The 21,156-nt window shown below is 40.2% G+C and overlaps 1 protein-coding gene across 5 annotated transcripts in view; it reads right to left on the minus strand.

Annotated features, from left to right (window-relative positions):
• VEPH1 (ventricular zone expressed PH domain containing 1) overlaps positions 1 to 21,156 on the minus strand; it is a 209,542-nt gene that overhangs the window by 122,280 nt on the left and 66,106 nt on the right. For all 5 annotated transcript variants that reach the window (XM_020988883.2, XM_020988884.2, XM_078147637.1 and 2 more), the window contains exon 6: positions 15,481 to 15,690. In XM_020988883.2, the coding sequence (XP_020844542.1) occupies positions 15,481 to 15,690 (210 nt within the window). The remainder of the gene's footprint in view (positions 1 to 15,480; positions 15,691 to 21,156) is intronic.

The raw sequence follows: 21,156 nt of genomic DNA on the forward strand, positions 1-21,156 counted from the left end.
AGGGTCCAACTGCTGCTGCCACATTCACTCAGACCTCAGTCGAAGCAGCTCAGGATCCTGAGCTCAAGAGTTCACCAGACCCTAACCCTGCTTCCAGCCCATCCCCCATAGTCATTATGGAGAGGAGTAACTTTATTGAAATAGGGGCCCCCGTCCCCCACCCCTATCCTCACCACCTGCCAACTAATTGCCGTTGATGGGCAGTTTAGCCCAAGAGCCTCAGAAAAAGCAAAGCCACCCAGACTAGTGGTCCTCCTTCCAGCTCAGCTGCCCCCCACTCACCATGGAGGGGAACAACATATAGGCAACTTTCTCTGCAGGTCTCACCTTCTAGGCAGTCATATCTACTAAAATCCCAGAAAAGTAAGTCCTCGTCACCAAAGTCTAATGGTACAAACGCAGCCTTAGTTTGCTCATCCATAAAATGGGGAAATAATAGCTCCTACCCCACTGGGTCATGGTGACTATTAAATGAGATAATATATGTAATGTGCTTTGCAAACATTAAAATCCAATCTCAACATAAACTATTATTGTTGTTATTGTTTATTTTTTAATCAATTCTCCTTCCATTCCTATGTATGTCTTGTACACGATTATAAATTTTTTGAAAAAGAAGGCTGCTAATTTGTTTCATTAGAGATCTGGGAAGAGGCTTGAACTGCTTTGTGAAAAATATTTTGCCTATTATATTTAAATATAATCCATTTCAATATAATTGGCATATTGGTTTTTAATATAATTAGCTTCTTTTGTAATCTTCCATACTTTATGCATTTAAAAAAACATTGATACTGAAGCTTCTCCAGACTGGCAAATGGGTCCATGATACATAAAAAGGTTAAGAACCCCCCACATACAGGACCTGCAACATCATTCCCACCTCAGCTTCCACTGGGACTCTGAGTGGGTGTAGGCGCTCATTATCTTTGGGTTTTTCAACATTCAAGAAACACATCCCATGCTAATTTCTCTTGGCAAAAGTGAGTTTCTCAGAGAGTCACAAGAAGCAATACACAAACATTAGGTCTGACAGAGGTAAGTCTTTAAGAGAAACTCAAGTCTGGGGCAGGACTAGCCTCCCATGGAGAATAGTCAAGGAATCAGAGGCTGCCTCACTGGAGAGCTCTTTACTGGGTGTTAGTTCCCTACATCCTGTTTATTATTATTACATGCTAGTGCTCTTCTCAGTCTACAAGAGCTCAAAGTACATCTGTTCTACGTCGGGCTGCTCTACCTACAAGGGAAGCCAGTGGCTCCTTGTACTCCCTGTTCAAAGCCCTCTGCAATTAGAAAACTGAAAATCTGGGCATCTGTATGTACTGTTCAAATGTCCCGAAACTCATTGCCGGGACTGCCATCAACATTGATTTCAAAGTCTAGGAATTCTGATTTTCTAATCCCTTCAAATGTGTTTGAGGAACACCAGATGTTTCTCTATTAACTTTAACTTCATGTATTACTTAGCAGGAAATTAAACTGATGTTGAAAACACTATGGATCGGTGGAATTTTTGACCACTGATGGTTTACCTACATAAATACTAGCAATCATGCTGGTTAATAGAATAAAGTTAAAGAAATTATTAAGAGTTTAAAGCCAATGCACCAAATATCATCATCTTCCTTGGGTTTTTCATCCACTTTAAATTAACTAGGATGAAAGCTCCTGATTTGTATTCCTAAAACTCTAAACCCCACTTAATTTCATCCATAAACAATGAAGAAAGACTGAACCATAAATGTTGGTTCAGAATAATAAGCCATAGTTTAGATTGTTAGATTGTTGTTCATCCTACATTTTCCAAGAAGGCCAATGACATCATGAATGAGTGATGTCTTGACTTCCACATAAACTGGATGTAAGTGAAGCAGAGTTGTACAAAGTCATCAGCCTTACTCTGTCTTCTACAGTCGTCAAAGTCCAGTGGCAGGACGAAAGGACAAAAGTCAGGACTAATGATGATGGAATGGGATACAGTGGATGACCATGGTATCTTTGATGTCTGATCAAGCTCTAAGCACTCCACAGTACCTGCTTCTACCACCTTCATGTCCTGTTGAAACAAATTGCTCATATCTATCTATTCTGCCAGGGAAGTCTTCACATGCTTGGGGCAGACATCTCTCTAACTCACGGATGGATTTGAGACCTGTTGGTTACTCTCAACTTGGTTTAGCTCACCTGCTGAGATGGTTTACCAGAATGTGGCCACTGTGTATGCTACAGATTCTTGGAGTCACAGGTAAGAGTTCAGTGACAGGTGGACACCAAAGGTGGGTGAGTAGTCCTGAAAAAGGTTTAGCTACTAAATCATTATTGATTAGAGAAATGCAACTTAACGACTCTGAGGTACCACCTTATACCTATCAGAATGGCTAATAGGACAGAAAAGGAAAATAACAAATGTTTGAGAGGATGTGGGAAAAATGGGACACTAATGCATTGTTGGCAGAGTTGTGAACTGAACCAATCATTCTGGAGAGCAATTTGGATGCTCAAAAGACAGTCAAACTGTTCATATCCCTTTGTCTTGCAATACCGCTACTAGGTTTATATCCCAAAGAGATGATAAAAAAGGGGAAAGGATCTACATGTACAAAAATATTTATAGCAGCTCTTTTTGGGGTAGTAAAGAATTGGGAATGGGATGCCTATCAATTGGGGAATTGCTGAAGAAGTTATGGTATGTAATTGTGATGGAATACTGTTGTGCTATAAGAAATGATGAGCAGGTAGACCAGAAAAATCTGGAAAGACTTACATGAACTGATGCTGAGTGAAGTGAGCAGAAACAGGAGAACATTGTACACAGTAACAGCAACATATGTGATGATCAACTATGTATGATTTAGCTCTCTTCTCAGCAATATAATGATCCAAGATAATTCCAAAAGACTCATGAAGAAAAATGCTATCCACATCCAGAGAAAGAACTAATAGAGTCTGAATGCAGATCAAAGCATACTATTTTTCACTTTCTTTATTTTTTCATGTTTTTTCCCTATTGGTCTGTTTCTTCTTTCACAACACAACTAATATGAAATATGTTTTACATGATTGCACATATCTAACATGTTAAATTGCTTACCATCTTGGGGGGGAAAGGATGGGAGGGAGGGAAAAAATTTGGAACTCAAATTAAAAAAATAAATGTTAAAATTGTCTTTAAGTGTAATTGGAAAAAAATAAAATGCTATTTAATAATAATAACTTTAAAAGGTTCAGCAAGCCCTCTCACTGGAAGTGATAGTCCTCCCTCAACACCATACAATTGGTAGATTAGAGGACAGCAAGTGCCTAGGTTTCAAAAAAGCAACTGACCATTTCCTATTATTCTCGTGGACAAGATAGAACTAGATAAAGGGGCATTTGGGTGGATTGGGAAGTAGTTTTATGATCTAATTCAACAAGCAGTGATCAATGTCTTTATGATACCTTGGAGAGAGGCCGAGAGTGATACATCCCAGGGCATGGATCTTAGACTGCATTAACAGAGAAGCAGTCCACAGAATTAAGAAGATCATACTCTTACTGTGTCCTGTCTTGTTTAGAGCCTACATGGAATATATTGTGAGCAGTCTGGGCACTACCTTTTATGAAGAACAATGGCAACCTGGGAAATACCAGAGAAGGGTGATCAGAATGGTGAGTGTAATGGGATCTGTTTCATATGAGGATTGGATAAAAAAAAAGGAGCAATGTCAAGCTGGGAAAAAATAAGACAGACAGGATGTTATAGTTGTCTTCAGGCATCTGAAGGGCTATCATGTAAAAGGGAGATCAGCCTTATACCTTTAGGTACGTGGTGTTTTGGGTGGAGCATTGGATTGGAATTTTGAAAGACCTGACTTTCAAACCTGTCTCAGAAATAGACTCATTGTGTGACCCTGAGCAAGTCATTTAACCTCTCTTTCTGCCTCACTTTTCTCATCTATAAAATGGGGACAATTATATCACCTAATTCCTAGGGTTATTGCGAGGATAAAATACTATTCATAAAGCACTTTACAAACCTTAAAGTACTGTGTAAGTGTTAGTTGTTGTCATTGTTCTACAGGAAAGAATTAGAAGCCAAAAGTAAGAGCTGCCAAGAGGCAGATTGAGTTTGACGTAAAGAAAAATGTCTTACCAATTAAAGCTACACCAAAGTGAAATAGGCCACCTCAGAGGTATTGGGTTACCTCTCACCAGAAGTGAAATCTGGATGACTACTTTCAGAGGGATTGCTGTTTAGGAAAAGGTGGGGCCATATGAATTTCATCACCTAGTTGAGATTCCTGGATTATGGCTATCAATTAAAATATGTTTATTAAGAAATTATAGAAAGTTTAACATTTCTTGATAGATTTGTATACTCTCATAAAGAACTGATTTATGTGAATAATTTTCATCATAGGAACATTTTTCTCAAACATACAATTTTTAAGACTCTTAGGGAACCTTCAAGAGCCAAGTGCCACAATTGTGTGTCTGTACCATCAAGAAGAGCATTTCTGTAGATCACTGAAAGAAGGGGATGAATGATTTATTCTCCCCAAAGGGAAATCCTGTCCTACCATAAGGTAGGCATTGGCAGCTGGTGGAATGGGAGAAGGGCAGAAAACAGGAAGTGGGTGTAAGTCAGCCCCACCAGCTCCAGAGTATAAGGGAAATGTGGAATAAGGAGGGAAGGTGTCATATATTTGACATTCAGTACAGCTAAATAGAATTATGTTCTGTCACACACACACACACACACACACACACACACACACACACACACTCTCTCTCTCTCTCTCTCTCTCTCTCTCTCTCTCTCTCTCTCTCTCTCTCTCTCTCTTTCTCTCTCTCTCAACACTTTACCCAAAGAGTTGGGCAAATGTTCGACAATTGCCTTGTGGATATGGCAATTTTGACTCAATAATCCTAGTTAGTCATGGTTTAATAAGGTAAAGGAGGAGCCAAGCCAGCCCCAAAGGGTGTTTCCTATGCCATCCTATCTCTCACTCCCTGCTTTGTTTCTTTATTTCTCAGGAAATTTTTAAAAAGCTGGCTGAGCATGATAGGTATGGTCCTCAGCTGCATTTGTTCTGCTTTTCCTCTTCCTCCTGACTTTGGGAAAGGTCTTCCGGCCATCCCTGAAACCTGACCTGGCCGAATGTCAGCCAGTTCTTTGATTGAGAAGTGTCTGTGTCTCTGGGAGCAGCGAGAATATAAATCCTCTAGCTGCTTAGCTGGCACATTCTGGTCAGTTAGGCAAATGAGACCAAGCACACAGGATCTAACGCCTGTTTCCCCCTGACAGCAGAAATACTGGTAAGAAAGTGCCAAAGGACCAAATGATATCATGTTGACAAAATGCCTTGCGAACGTTAAAGCGCTAGAAAATCATCAGGTGTGATGATGAGTGATGAGAGGCTGCCTTGATTACCCCCAATACAATATGGACATGATTTATATGCTACATAGATGATAATGGCAGTGACATTATCGAGTGAATTCTATAGGGTAATATGGAACCATGACATTTCAAGGCATTTTCTCCCTTGTTTTCACCACTCTAGAGTGGCTGCCCAGGAAATCTAGTAAATGGACAAAACACACTTACAGAACTGCCCTGATTTACTCGGTCTGGCCATTACTACTAATGAGACCATATCCTGATGGGAATTAGACTATTTCCAATGAAATGGCTTTGGTCTCCTCTGGTGTGGAGGTGAAAGGACAAAACAATCCAAATCAGCTCCTCAGAGGAGGGCCAAAGAATTTTTGAGGAGCTCTCCTTTTCCTATCTAACCAGTGTCAAGCACTGATATGAAGAAGACATCTTTAATGTTCCAATCATCCCCTTTAAAGACATCACAGCTGGCAAAGTCCAGCGCTGCAGCCAGGACTGGAAGGTCCTGTTGAATGAAAACAACACCATCAAAAATAAACCTTCCAGAATCCTATTGCAGTCCTCTGAGGACAACAAAAATTGATCCTGTCTGGATTTAATTTAAACCACTATAGATTCAGTTAATAAGTGTAGGGGGGAAAAAAGAGGCCAAAGCAATTTGAGTTGTTTTTAGAGCTGGGGAACGTTTGATTAGTCTCTTTCATAGCTATTTCCCATAACCAAAGAAAACCAGGCCATAATAATTTAACTTAGGACATTTTACCACATGGATCTAATGTTCAGTTTGGTTGGTGTCTAAGTGCCAATGATACCCTGTAAAAAAGGAATGACGACAAAGCAGATCTGCACTCACTGCGAGCAAAATAATACAGCCTATTTCTGTTTCATGGGTCCAGCCAGTTCTGCTTTCCTTAGGTGGCTGAGTCCTGAAGGGAGACAGCTCAGGGTGAGGTGAGGCAGTCCTACTTTGTCTTTCTTTTCCCTTATTTCTCTACTTGACACTCTGTCTTTCAGCAGGCTCAAGAAAGTGGCTCTTCACACGTCCTCCAGACTTCTTCTTGCTTTTTATCTGGGATTTCCTGATTTCAACCTAGTCAGCAAATACCAATGCAATCAAAATGTATACTGTACCTTCTATGCTCAGCACTTGAGATCCGGGGGGGCTTTAAAGGCCTGGCCTTGGTCTGGATTCACATCCTGACAGTAATACATATTGGTTGTGTGAATATGGGCATACACCTTAACTTCTCTGAGATAGTCAGTTAACTTTCTTAGACCATAAGTTTCAGGTGAGTTGCCAGTCCCCATCAGTGGAAAGGGTTCTATAATGGGAATTCCTCATCGTAAGTCTGGACAAATAAAAAATAACTATGGTAAGACCTTAGGATGTAAAGATATATATTTTTTGATGTAAAGATATATTACCCACAATAATTGGAATGTAAACTCCTTGAGGCCAGGGATGGTTTCATTTCTGTCTTAAGGTCCCCAGTCCCTAACAGAGTTGTTGTTGTTGTTGTTTTTTTGGTGAGGCAATTGTGGTTAAGTGACTTGGCCAGAGTCACACAGGTAGTGAGGATTATATGTGAGGCCAGATTTGAACTCAGGTCCTCCTGACTCTAGGGCCAGTGTTCTATCCACTGCACCACCTAGCTGGCCCCCAACAGAGTTTACAGAGCATGAGGGAGACTCAGGTGAAATGATGCTGAAAAGGTAGGCTGATGCCCAGTTATAAGAGGCTTTGAATGCCAGGATAGAGTTCATATTTTATTCTAGTAACAGTAGAGTTCCACTGAACATTTTTGAATGGCAGAATAGTCCATTTGAAACATTATTCAAACTGCTGTATGAAGGATAGATTGGAGAGGGAAAAAATCTCGAGGCAGGAAGAGTAATTAGGATCTTCCCCTTGAGTAGTTTGCATCCTAATGGAATGGTTACATTCCAATTTAATGATCATTTGTGAAGGAAGCAGGTTCAAGAAATGGCCTAGAAATAGGACACTTGAGTACTAATTGAATGTAAGGTGGGGAAGAGGAAGTAAGAGTGAAAGGTCACTGTGGGATTCTAGGCATGGGTAGCTTGGGAGATGGTGGAGCCTTCAACAGAAATAGGGAAGCTGGGACAAAAGGGCCGGTTTTTAGGGAGAAAGATGACGAGTTCAATCTTGGACAGGATGAGTTTGCAGAGTCAGTAAAATATCCATGTTTGATGAGGTCGAGCTAGAGCTCAGTGGTGTGGCAATTAAAATAATTTGGACAGACAATTTCTGGGTAATTTAATCATTTTATTAATAAGGCCAGCATGCTATTTCTAAAAGGCTGGTCACTTGGCCAACCCTCTTAGACTAAAGACAATCGTGGTGGTAGGTTCATAGTTCATATACCCTTCAAAGAGTAGGTGTTTCTGATGGGTGGCAGCCAACTGTGATTGGATAACACAATGGAAAGCAAGCTATATTAAAATGAAAGGCTGAGAGTGACATCATGTCACCTTAGACAGAGAAACTACCTCTACACTCAGACCACCCACAGGTTTGGACTATCTAGACAGATCATCTGTCTCCACCCAAATTTGAGTAGAACATAATGGGCTTCCCCACTTTAGATTAAATTCCTTCTAAGGCTGGGTGGGGTCTGACCAAGATTGAGGAGAGTTAATTCAATCTCGTTATCAGTAGTGTCCTTCAGGAGACTGAACTTTTTACTTTTTCGAAATCAGGACTTTAGAAGAAGAGAACTCTGAATCTCCCTAAATTATTGGTTATTAATTATCATTTCTCTCAAGGGAATGGATACAAAGATTTGGGAGTCATGTGAGAGAGGTGATAACTGAACCTTTGGAAGCAGATTAATCTACCAAGGGAAAGAATATAGGGACAAAAGAAAAGAAAACCAACGGTAAGAGAAAAGTCCGTTTAGGAGACAGGAGATAGGTGGAGATCTAGCAAAGTAGAACAAGAAGGAATAGTCAGAGATATAGGAGGGGAACCAGGAAAGTAATGGCATCAAGTTGGAGGGAACATACAAGGCTATCTATTTCAAGCTGTACATGATCAAGAATTTCCTTTACCATCATCAACAAGGAACCAACCAGTCTTCTCTTGAATACCGGCAGCAATGAGCAACTCACTTCTTGAGGAAGCCCCTTTCACATTTTGACACTGCTCATATTTAGAAAGATTTTCTTAATAACAGACCCAATTCTGCTTCTGTGTGTCTTCTACGCATTACTCCTGGCTCTCTCTTCTGAGGTCCAGCAGAGCTGGTTTGAACTCTTCACCAGCAAATTGGCAGCTACTTTGCAGTTTATACTTTTAGAGAGTCGCCTTGAGCACTTAGAGGTTGAGTGACCTGTCTGGGGTCACAAAGCTAGTATGTGTAAAGGACAGGATTTGAACCCAAGTCTTTCCAACTCTGGGGCTGGCTCTCTACCAACTATGTCTGACTCCGTCTTGCCTTCCACATAGCACAATGCTTAATAAATGTTGGCTGAACTGAACTAATGTGAGACTGGCTTCTCATATTTCTCATAGGTCTTGAGATTTTGACCATGCCAACATCGAAATCCAAGATGGAGGGAAAATATGTTTTCTATGGCTATCCAGTGCCCTCATGCTGCCTGATAGCATTCCCAGGGCACTCCCCTGCTCAGTCCTGCTTTTATTAAGTAAAGCCCCTTTCATCCTTCAGAGCTGTTCCTGAAATGGGTTTGAGTGACAAATTCATTAAAATGTTAATAGCTGTTCAACCTGGGAACTGTAGCATTCCTTCATCCAAAGAAATGTATAACAGTAAAAACTTAGACCTCAGCCCAGAGGCTAGCAGGGTGCCATCTTGAGGCAGTGGACCTTTGTGGAATCCCCAAGATCAAACCAAGCAGGCAGCTGCCTATTTTTGGCTGTTTGCCACACTGTCCATGACAAAATACAGGACAAGCCAGAATCAATGAGGCAGCTGTGTGGGTTCTCAGCATGGCATTAAGGAGGGCAGGCCTCAGGGGACTGGGTTTAAAAAAAGAAAGGAACCTATAGAGAGGATGACAAACTTTTTTTATATATACCTTTTTTTTTCAGCCTGGTTCTGCCTCTGACAAATATATCCTAAAATACTTATATATTGTAGGTATTTTTAGGTAAATTTTTTTCCTGAAGCAGGAGAATATATTTAGTATTTTTAAAATAAAAACTGCATGACTGCAAATGATGAATTAATGAAAAAGCATTTCTTGAACACTATATGCTAGGCACTATGCAAATGAATATATTTGTTAATGTGCTCATTTTAGACAGGTTCTTAAAGGGTATCAAACTGTTTCTGCTCAGTTTCTGGTTTCTGTCATATCAGGGCTTGTATTTCTTGGTGCTGGAGCAAGGCCAGCAGATCCCCTGCAGCAGCCATCAGTCAAAGATGGATTATTTATACTTGAGCACACAGAATCTTCACAAAGTCTTGTTCCAACATCTCATCTAACCTAGAGTTGACCCTAGGTTTAAAAAAACCTCAGCTAATGGAACATAACCTCTGGCAGATTCCACCATGCTGGAAAGGCTTCCATTATGGTCCCAGCAGCAAAATATGTTAGATATCCAAGGGCTGGCTTAGCTGGCTCACCATGGAGGGGAATTCTTTGTTCATGACAACCCATAAAATAAATAAAAATACAAAATAACCCTCAGCTTTGTGAGGGACCCCTTCCGGCTCTGTAGTGATGGTAGCAGAGAGGTGAAAGACGGGGAGAAAGGAATAAGCTTTTATATGGTACCTACCATGTTCCAGACACTGTCTTTACAAATATTATCTCATCTGATCCTCATAACAACCCTGCTGTTATTATCCCCATTTTGCAGTTGAAGAAATGGAGGCAAACAGAAGTTAAGCGAATTGCCCAGAATCACATAGTTAGGAAGTGTCTGAGACTGGATTTGAACCTCAGTCTTTCTGACTCTAGGCACCCTATCCACTGTGCCTAGAAGAAAAGGCAGGGGGTTGTAAGAACCTTAAAGCAGGCTCTCATCACCTCATACCTGGACTGTTGCAATAGCCTTCTGGTTGGTCTCCTTGCCTCAGATCTCTCCCCGCTTAAGTCTACCCTCCATTCAGTTGCCAAACTAACATTCCTAAAACATAGGTCTGGCCATATCATTCCCCTACCTAGTAAATTCCAGTAGCTTTCTCTTACCTCTGGGATCAAATGTAAAATCATGTTTGGCTTTTGAAGTCTTCCTTAACCTGGCTCCTCTCTACCTTTCTTAAGCATTATTTCTCTCCTCCCCATCCCCACCATTCCTCTTTGTATTCTATGATACAGTGACACTAACCTTTTTGCTGCTCCTCCTACTCCATCTCCTGACACCACACCTTTGACTGGCCATCCCTATGCCTGGAATGCTCTCCTTTCTCACCTCTTTCTCCTGGCTTCCCTGGATTCCTTCAAGACTCAGGTCAAATACCATCTTCTGCAAGACTTCTTTACTAATATCCCCCTTCTTCCTTCACTACTGCCTTCCCTCTGAGATTACCTTTCATTTACATTGTATATATTTTGCTTGTATATAGCTGTTTGCATGTTGTTTCCCCCATTTGACTGTGAATTTTCTTGAGATGAAGGACTGTCTTTCATTTTTCTTTCTATCCTTAGCATGTTGTATAGTGCCTGGCACATAGAAAATGCTATTGCATCTTGACTTGACTTGGCATTAACTTAGCTACTAGTATGGGAGAACACAGGCAGAAGTCACACAGCATGGGCAGGCAAGGGAGCATGGTAATCTGCATCTCACCAATTCAGTGGTTCATGAATGATAACAGTCCAAGGAATTTACACTACCAATTCTTCAATGGCACCTTAAGCAATAATTGTTACAAACATACTTTTCCGATTATGTTACAAATCTAGTTTCCCTCTGTGACAATAGGCATGGACATGTTTGGAACATTATAGGTTTGTTTCTGCCGCAACTCAACATCATCAAAATCACGCACACAATGATTTTGGTGTTTATGAAGCGATTGTATCAAATTCTGACCCCTTCTCTCTCAGCACAATGCATTCTTGCAGTTTCTCAACCTGTCATCAAATTGTTTCCAAATCCCTCCCCAACTCCATCCCTCCCATCCCCCAAGGTTCAACATTGGAGCACAAACTGATTCCCAACTGATGGTCAGATCCATATGCATACTTTTAGTTGTCTTCTATACAGTGCCACAGAGTACCCTCCTCATTCCTTCGTTACCCTGTAATCATAACTTATTGGCTGTGTAATTATATAATCAAAATGTTACAAACATTTGCATTCTTGCAGTGCAAATATCAAGCTCTTTGAAAACCATGATTGTTGGGTACATACATTACAATCCATCTTGAAACGATCATTGACAATCACAAATGCTCGGTAGAAACAAACTTCAAATTGCTTCTCATTAAACTATGAAGACCGTTTTCCAATTAAAACCTATTATTTGGTTATGTTACTATCCTTCAGTCTGGCAGATTTCCAGATGAATTTCTTAGCAACATTGGTAAATTATTCAGTCAGTTTTCTGAGAGTGTATCCAGTGCACCAGTGAGAAAAGAAAGCCACATCTACAGAAATTTTTCCCTTACAAAAGTTAATTTATGCCATTGATACCTGAGCCCTTGGCTTTCTGTCACACTTTCTGAATTCCAACAGCAAACAGACCAGCCCAAAAGACTTTCCCAAAAGATACATACAACATGAGGAATACAAGCCTAAAAGGGTACTCCAAAAGTCTTAGTAAGGTTTTAAGGTTTAATAGATTAAAACTAAACTTAGACTTTCAGAACACCCTGTATATAAACATTGTTTAAATATGAAGCAACATATGCAATTGAACTTTAAGTATATTTGTCATTTAATATAGCACTTGTCAGCCAGTAGAGAAGTCTATATTTTATATCATTTATATATTGCACATATACAATATGTTATATATTTTATTTATATATTTATATTATATGATCTCTTCACTTTCATTGATTGGTTAGGTCTCTAAAATTAGAAAAAAAATAATTTTTCTATCTCAGTAGAAGAACTGGTAAAATTCTCCCACCATTTTCTACCATGTTTGCATAAGCAAGTATTTTCACCTCATTATTGTTTCAAAATGAAATATAGAAACTCAATCCAGAACCAGATTTAAGACTATGTTTGTTTAGCTTTGAGTCTTACATAGCAAACTTTCGTTCAAATAAAAAAGTCTGATCTCCTTATTGGACTATGTTAAACATCTTCCAAGTTGTAACTTATTTCGCTAAAATATTTGTAAAATAAAGAAATTTAATATGAAATCTTGCAGATAAAAGTGAGCATATCTTGTCTTGCTGGATTGCTTCTTTTCTTTCTTACAGAATGCCCCACAAAAATATTTGTAACTATTTTATAATTTGAGTTTTCATAATTATAGATAGAACAAAATTTTAATTTTAATATTATACTTATATGGTGTAAATTTTAATTTGGAGATTTTGGGGTCGAAAAAAATTCATCATTTAAGTTCTGGCACTCAATGAATGGAACTTTAAAAAGACCATAATAAATGACCCTGGGAGTTTACAACCTATTGCTTTTATTACTTTTGAAAAGTGTCAGAGGAACAAAAAAAGGTTGGAAACTATGCCCTTATGATGAGATCATAGGTCTATGGAACTCTACAAGAGCCTACAAATAGCACTGGCCTCCAGACAGACTGCTGGGTAAAGGAAGAAGGCACAGCATTGATACTAACACTGGTGGCACCCTGATAACCAAGAGGTTAAGCTAGCAATGTCAAAGAATAGATTTCATAAACTTGGTTAAGTTAAGGTCTAAACATTTAGTAATCCAATGATATTTGCATCTTATCATTCCTTAGCTCAAAGGAAGGAAGGAATCCATCTTCATTGTTAGAATATCAGGCAACAGTGAACAGGCTTGTGAGAGGATAGCTCTTTCGACATTTTCTTAGAAGAACTCATTAGCAGCTAGGTAAAGCTTCCTAGGTTAATTACCTAATCTTGGAGTCCAGAGAGAATGGCAATGTGATTTAACACACCCATATATGTGCCCATCCCTTCACCCCCTCCCCGGTTCCATCCTTTCCTTGGTAAGTCTGAGCAAATAGGACGCAAATTGAGCCCTGTGCCTTCTGTTGGGACAGAAGGACCAAGTGGTATAAGCAAAGGCTTTGCTTTTCTAACTGAAGCCATACCTAGAAATTTAAATCTCTAGAAAGCTACAGAAAGGAGTAGCTGCATATCAGTCTCTGTCTTCTCCCCACCTCCCATAAAGTAAGACTAGTATAGAAACAAGTTCCAAATTGTCCCAATATAATGCAGACTTTAAGTCAAAGCTGCAGGCACCTGGTCCCTCAAATCATTCCTTGATACCTGGCTGCTTAGCCAGCTAGACACCCTTTATCAAATGGCCAAACCTCTCTGGTTCAGATGTCTCATCTAAAAAATTAGGAGGCAGGACATTAGTTCTCATAATGTGTTTATGCAGCTCAGCTTTGGACTTTGGTGGGATTTTGTTGAAAGGTTGCATAATGTTAGACAGGACAAATAACTACTTTAGTATCTTTAAATACCAGTGATTATTTATTTCATTCTGAAATAATCAGAATGGAAGAACAGTTGATCTGTAGAGAAGGAAGGTAACTTTGCCAATAACTCTGATGAGAGAATCTCTTCCCCCCCCTTCCCTACCCCTCTCTCTGTCTCTCTGTCTCTGTCCTGTCTCTGTCTCTCTCTCTTTTTCTTTCTCTGGAGGGGACACAATTTTTGTAATGTGTAAATAAAATACTTAGACTTTAGCCAACTGAGGAAAATGAATACTGCAGACTTGACCCATGTTAATGGGCAGTATATTAGGTCTGAGTCTCCACTAACTGAAACCCCTATAGTTAGCCAGAACTGAGGTGAAAAATGAGATAAAATATTTTTCTGTAGTAGTTATGTCTGATTTTTCTTTTTTAATTTTTTAAAATTTGTTTTTTTAGGCAATTGGGGTTAAGTGACTTGCCTAGGGTCACATAAGTGTTAAGTGTTTGGTCTGAGGCCGGATTTGAACTCAGGTCCTTCGGACTTCAGGGCCAGTGCTCTATCCACTGTGCCACCTAGCTGCCCCTAGTGCCTGAGTTTTCTTGAAGGTGGCACGGGACAACTGTTAAGGTCCCCCAGCACCTGGTGCACCCACACCTGTGGGAACGAGAATGGGCTCAGAAGGAGTGCCTTTTGGTCTAGGGCCACTGTGTCATTGGTGTCTGAGCCCTTGGCTTCCTATTGTTTTTTCTGACCACCGATGGCAAAGCCAACAGCCCAAAGGACTCTCCCAAAGAACACACACAAAAGGGTATGTTAGAATCTTTGGTTTTTTTTCAACACTCACCTCAAATCCAACCTTCTTCAGGAGGCCTTTACTGCTCCATCCCCACCCCCCTTCAGCTTCTGGTGTCTTTACTTCTAAGTGCCTTTCATATATTCTATAGGTATCTTACATGTGCCTACTAATGTATCTGTGAATTTCCTTATTCCAGTATAGGCTCCTTGAGGCCAGGGGCTATTTTTACCTCCCTTAGCATCTCCAGTGCTTACTTAGCCCAGTGTCTAGCATGGAGTAAGTACTGAAGAAATACTTTTTGATTGATTGACTCTTTTCCTTCCTAAAGCATAGGTCACACTGAGACAGCTCTGCTTTTATGGGCTGGTAACAAACATGCTGGTGGGGGGAAAAGGAAAAGAAGGTGTGGTAAGAGAGGGAGGAAGGGAGAGAGAGAGACAGAGAGAAGGGGGGAAAGGGAGGGAAGAATTATTGGCAGAGTTACCTTTCTTCTCTACAGATCAATTTGTCCTTCCATTCTGATTATGATGATTCTATTCATAAAGTCCTCTCCCTGACCCAGCGCAGCTACCATTTACCCTATTAAAAACTACCCCCATTATTTTTCTTTTGTATCTCCTCAGAGAATCTTGCCTAGGATGAAACCGAACATCTGCCATAACTCTTCAAAGCCCCATTTTTGGGTTTCTTAGACCAGAGAAGTTTGGACAATGGCTTAATTATCAGCAGAATTTATGGATTATAAAATGCAAGCACTTACTTCATTCACATGCCCAACAGCTCCGTAGATTCTTGCCATTCGTCCAATCAGGCTGGGAAAGCTTGTACCAATCTCCTTCAGTGTCGGAAGAAAATGATTCAAAGCTGCTGGTTCGTAGCTAGATATTTCTATGAGTATATTTAGGATAATGTCACTGTGAGTAGGGGTCTTTAAATGTCCAATTAAGAAAGGAATGCATTCCTGAAGCACCTAGGAATTAAGTGGGAGAGGGAAAGAAATCATTGGAATTACATTGATTTGTATGGCCTTTATAAGTTTTCAAAGCCCTTTCCCCATGATAACTCTTGGGTAGGGCAAGCATTATTGTCCCCAGTTTATAGAAGATTTCAGTGACGAAATGACCTGCCCAAGGTCCCTCAGTGAGCCAGAGCCAGGATTCAGGAGTCAGGTTTCAAACCTGATCCTCCATCCGGCAATGTTTGCAATACAGTAGAGGTGCCTCTTGAAAAAGAAATGAATGGAGTAATAATTGGGTCCATGTTGAGACTCCCTCTGGAAGCCAGCAGCCCCGGAGGTAAGTCACGTCTTTTTAAGTTTTTGAAAATTGATCTACCTCCAAACCCCATTGCCGATGAAGGGCTAAGAAGCACACTTGGTAAACAGAGATGAGGAAAGTACACTTTGCCATGTCTGGAACCCACTCAAACCTCACAAGGCTGGAATTTCCAATCAAGTTAACATTGTTAGTAGTTCTAATTTACTTGCTTTCGAAAATACTGGCCCCTCCTCATAAAGAAAGAAAGAAAGAAGAATGTTTACAAAAGCCTCTACTGCCACTAATCCTTTGTAAATAACATTCTGATGAGTTAGGGGCTCCTCTGGAGTACTGGCATTCCTTTAAACCGTAATGGAGGGGGTATTAAAATTTAAAGGAAAATATGAGATGCTAAAAAGTGCTGGATTCTTGAGTACTTTAACCAAAGCTCTCAAATTGGGGAAATGTAACTTGGAAATGATGGACAGTCAAAAAGCTGGGGAGGCTTCCTATTGCCCCTATATTCAGATAGTTATTTAAGGATACTCAAACCAGAGATCTGGGAGTGGAAGGGATCTCAGTAGCAATCTAATCCAACTCCTCCCTCACCATTGTCCAGATGAAGAAACTGAGGACAAAGAATACAATTCATAGGATAGAAAATGCTGAACCAAACTTGACTCATTTTGTGTGTCTAGCCACTAAGTTACCGAAGTCACAACCCTTCTGTCTACTCCTCTCTAAAGGAAGAGAGCCAAGGAGTGAGGGCGCTCCTGATACAGAGCTTAGCAATGGATAGCAAAATCATTCATCATCCTTGTGACAGACTAGGGACGCAGGAGAATACAATAGTAATATTGCTCTGTTTGGAGTTGGAAGACCTGGGTTGAAATTCCTAAAGTTCTGATGTCTATGTCTATGCATACGTACATTTATATGTATGTACATATATACATGCACAAGTATGTTGTATATTTGTAATATGTATTATGTTGTGTATATAATGGGTATATGTATGTGTAATTTATGTTTATATGTATATAATGGGTATATACATGTATATATGTATGTGTATTGGTATATATATATGATTGTGTTCAATCATTTCAGTCACATCCAACTCTTCGTGACCCCATTTGGGGTTTTCTTGGCAGATTCTAGAGTGGTTTGCCATTTCCTTTGCCAACTCATTTTACAGATGAGGAGCTGAGGCAAACGGGGTAAAGTGACTTGCATAGGGTCACACAGATAGTAAGTGGCTGAGGCTGGATTTGGACTCATGGAAACGAGTCTTCCTTACTCCAGGCCTGGTACTCTATCCACTGTGCACTCTAGCTGCCCATGTACATGTAGTATCTATATATAAAAGTAGTCCTATTCCTATATATTTACTACCAGGATGAACTTAGCAAGTTGCTTCATTTCATGTATAAAATGATAAGGTTGGGCCAAATGATCTCTGGCTCTCATTCTAGATTTCTGACTTTAACTCTCCAGAAAGACTTCCCTTAACAGAGTTGAGAAAGGATCTTAGAGAGCATCTGGTCTCCCTCACCTGCTTTAAAGAGAAGAAAATGAAGCCCACAAGAGTTTTGAAATATTTGAGTTCACAGGAGTTAGCAGCTGGGACTAGAAGCAAAGTCTCCTGCCACCTGGGAGTCAGTCCACTAAACTGTTTTGTGACCAGAGGCTGTTTATATACCTCCAATAAAATCCTTCTTGACCCTGCATTTGGGATGATATTTTGGGGCTGTCTGAACCTCTGCTATAATTTCATCACCATTGTGAACTCCCACTGCAGAAAGACCTTTCTCTAAATGTAGATGAACAACTTCTCAGACTTATTACTTAAGCCAGAGTTCTTACAGGTTAAGTGACTCGCTCCAAACCAAATCTTCAAACTAGGGCTTCTTCATTCCAAGCCTGGCGGTCTATACACTATGCCACACTGTCTCGCACTACACTTTGGGGCTTACCTTAGTGCATCCTAAATGAAGGCAAATAGCAAGTGCATTGCAAATGATTTAATTACATTAGTATTTGACTAATTACCCTTTACAGTGACTGACTAATTGTACAACCACAGACATGCTTAGGTTTAGGAAGGTTTGTAGTAGCTAAGGCTATCATGCCAACAACCTTTGAAATATATGGCCATGTATGAGTATGTATGATCTTTGCAAAGCTGAGTTTGGGTAAATGGAATATATGAATGAGCAGGATTAAAAATACTCCATCTTGGAGTTGGGCAGTGATTATATGTCCTAGTAGGAAGCCAAGAAATGTCCCTGGCAACATATAGCGGAAGTGTCAGCCAGCTGCTTAGGTCAAGTGAACATACTTAACCCAAGGTTGTCAAAAGGGGAAACTGCTTGCACATTTCCTGGACTGTTCTAGAATATTCCATTTTAGAGACCTTGTTCTTTATGCTCGATTCATGAAAATGCCAGCTGCCCTCTGTCATGTGCTTCTAGATCTTTGAGGGCCCTTCTTTCTTGTTTAAATTAATGTGTAGATCCCAGGTAAACACAGGTGAGTTTTGTCAAAGTTGCACATTATCAATTAATCTAATTTAATCAATTAAAAACCATTTATTATACAACTGCTATGTGTCAGGCACTGTGCTAAGCAATGGTGATACAAAGACAAAAATGAAATAGTCCTTGCCCTCAAGGAGCTTATATTGTATTAGGGAAGTACAGATAAACATATGGTAGGAGAGTTAAATCTGGGATAAGGGCAGGGAGAAGAGCAAAGTGGAAACTACAATGAAAAATCATCTTTTGGTATGTCCCTGGCTAATGAAAAGATCATTGGCTCTCAAGTCAGAAGATTGGTGTTTGAGTCCTAGGTCTACCACCTATTAGCCAAGTGGTCTTGGACAAGTCCTTTAACACTTGTGAGCATCAGCTTTCTCATCTGTACAGTCATTCCTATCATCCCAATTTCTCATGGGTTTTGTAAGGACTAGATATGAATGAGGTATGTTGATGACAAAGCCCTCTCAAAATACAAACTGATATGATCCTGTTTTTGGCAATAGAATATTCATTTTCTGCAAGTTGATCAATAATATAATAGGAAACCATTTGCTTTTTACTTTGGTTTATACTTCCCTCTTTTAGAGAGAAGAAAACTAAAGTCTAGAAGGCAGTATGGTATAAAGGATAGGAAGTGAGTTCAAATCAAGTCTCAGATCCTTACTAGTTGTGTGCGCAAGTCACTTATCCTCCCTATGCCTCAGTTTCCTCATCTGTAAAATGAAGGGCCTAGACTTGATGGCCTTTAAGGTCCCTACTAGCTCTAAGTCTCTGATCCTATGAGGAAGAGTGCCACACACCTGGTGAAACAGTTAGTAAGCAATACAGTCAAGATCAGAGCCCTGATCTTCTGAAGCCAATGTTTCTTTCTACTCTCTACTGCTGCCTCCTGATTAGATAGAGATCACAGATTCTGAGCTTGAAAGAATCTTGCTTGTCATCCCTTCTAGACCATCCCCATCTTTTTATGGAATAGAAACCAAGTTGTAGAGAATTTATGTGACTAACTCAAGATCATACAAAGGCTAAATGACTGAACCAGGATCTGACTCAAGAAATTCTGATTCTTGAGCCAGTACTTTCCACAGCACCCTGGTGGGGTTCCTTGTTGTAGTGGTGGAGGATATCCAAGAAATTAGTTTTCACATTATAAACAGACTGCTTCCTGTGCCTATCTACCTAGCAGAGGAAAATAACACCTTTTCCTTTCTTCTATGTATCTTTGAATCTTTTTTGATGCCATGGGGTTAAGAACATGAACGCTGGGGAGGGAGAAAGTATACAGTATTTACACTCAAATGAGTTATTTGGTTCTGTTAGCTCAACTGATCAGGGTAGGGTGATATTGAAGCTAAGAACATAGCTTTGATTCCCATGTAGGTCAGCTGATGCATGACTTCACATCATAGATCACTTCAATCTCCAAAGAACTGAAAATGCATTCCACTCAGAGGTCAACGGACAAGTGATATGGGATATAAGTAGATTGTGATGCATTTCAAACAAGAAGTTACAAAGGAGAACTGGATGTGGAAATAGAATAGGAAAAACAATTCTGAGCAAAAAGGAAGATTGGCTGGACATGGAATGAGAATGAAGGATAACCAGCGAACAACCCATGTGTCCCACTGCTACCCTCATGATATCAAGATAAAGCAATAAAGGAACCACCACATTGGGAGGACCCCATGTGTTGAAGTAATGGGAGGACATGGACAAGCATAGTATAAGATCAGTAGATTGAAGGATATTGAAGGAAATATGGCCACAGGGCCATTTGAATATTTGAGCCCAGACCAGTTACTCTGAATGCTGAAAACCTACCACAAGGAGCACTGCTAACTTAAGAAAGCCACTTCAGCTTTGCATGTGACTGATTGAAAGGAGATGCTAGGCAAGAGAGCATGGGAGCCTAATGAGGAAAAAAAAACACCCTCAAGTGTTTAATCTGCTTATTTGGGAGAGAGGGAGGGATCAGAAATGGGAACTTAATATACATGATCATGGGGCTCATTGGTTTTAAAATCAGAAAGGAATAATAGCCCTCTCTAGGAGCATTCACTTTGCGGCTATGCCTCTGCCTAGCTCTATGCCTCTGTTCTAGTTCATTTAGTCATTCCCTGGTCAAAGGGCTACTGGGCTTCCAGTTCTTTGCCACTCCAAAAAAGCACCATTTAGGCATCTGTTTCAACTTCTTCTCTCAGTAAACCCTTTAACTAGCTTTATACACAATCAACTAAAGGCACAGATATGAATTTCACTTTTATTTATTGTCCTAACCTCTCCTATCATTAATTTACCAATCAGAGAAGCAGTAAATATGTAAAAGAAGGTGGAGACATTGAAATCACTCAGCAACTGGTCTGCCAGGTACCAGACACTCAGTAAGTGGTCACAGCTGGATTGGGTCCAACAACATTGTGTGAATGCAGGAGGGCAATCACACGTGAGACATGGCCAGGAATCACTTTAAGGCCGTTCAGCACAAATTGGCATATACTTATGGCACCGAATGGGGAACCAGCAGCAGGCAGCAGATTGAATTAGTTTGGTGGGTGCCAGAGACATGCTGATGACAGTTAATGAGCCACAGATACACCCAGGCAAGCTTCGGGGGCTGGGTTTGCTCTCATTGTCATC

This window comes from Phascolarctos cinereus, unplaced genomic scaffold (genome assembly GCF_003287225.1).
Source record: "Phascolarctos cinereus isolate Bilbo 61053 unplaced genomic scaffold, phaCin_HiC Scaffold_7;HRSCAF=346, whole genome shotgun sequence".
NCBI lineage: Eukaryota > Metazoa > Chordata > Mammalia > Diprotodontia > Phascolarctidae > Phascolarctos > Phascolarctos cinereus.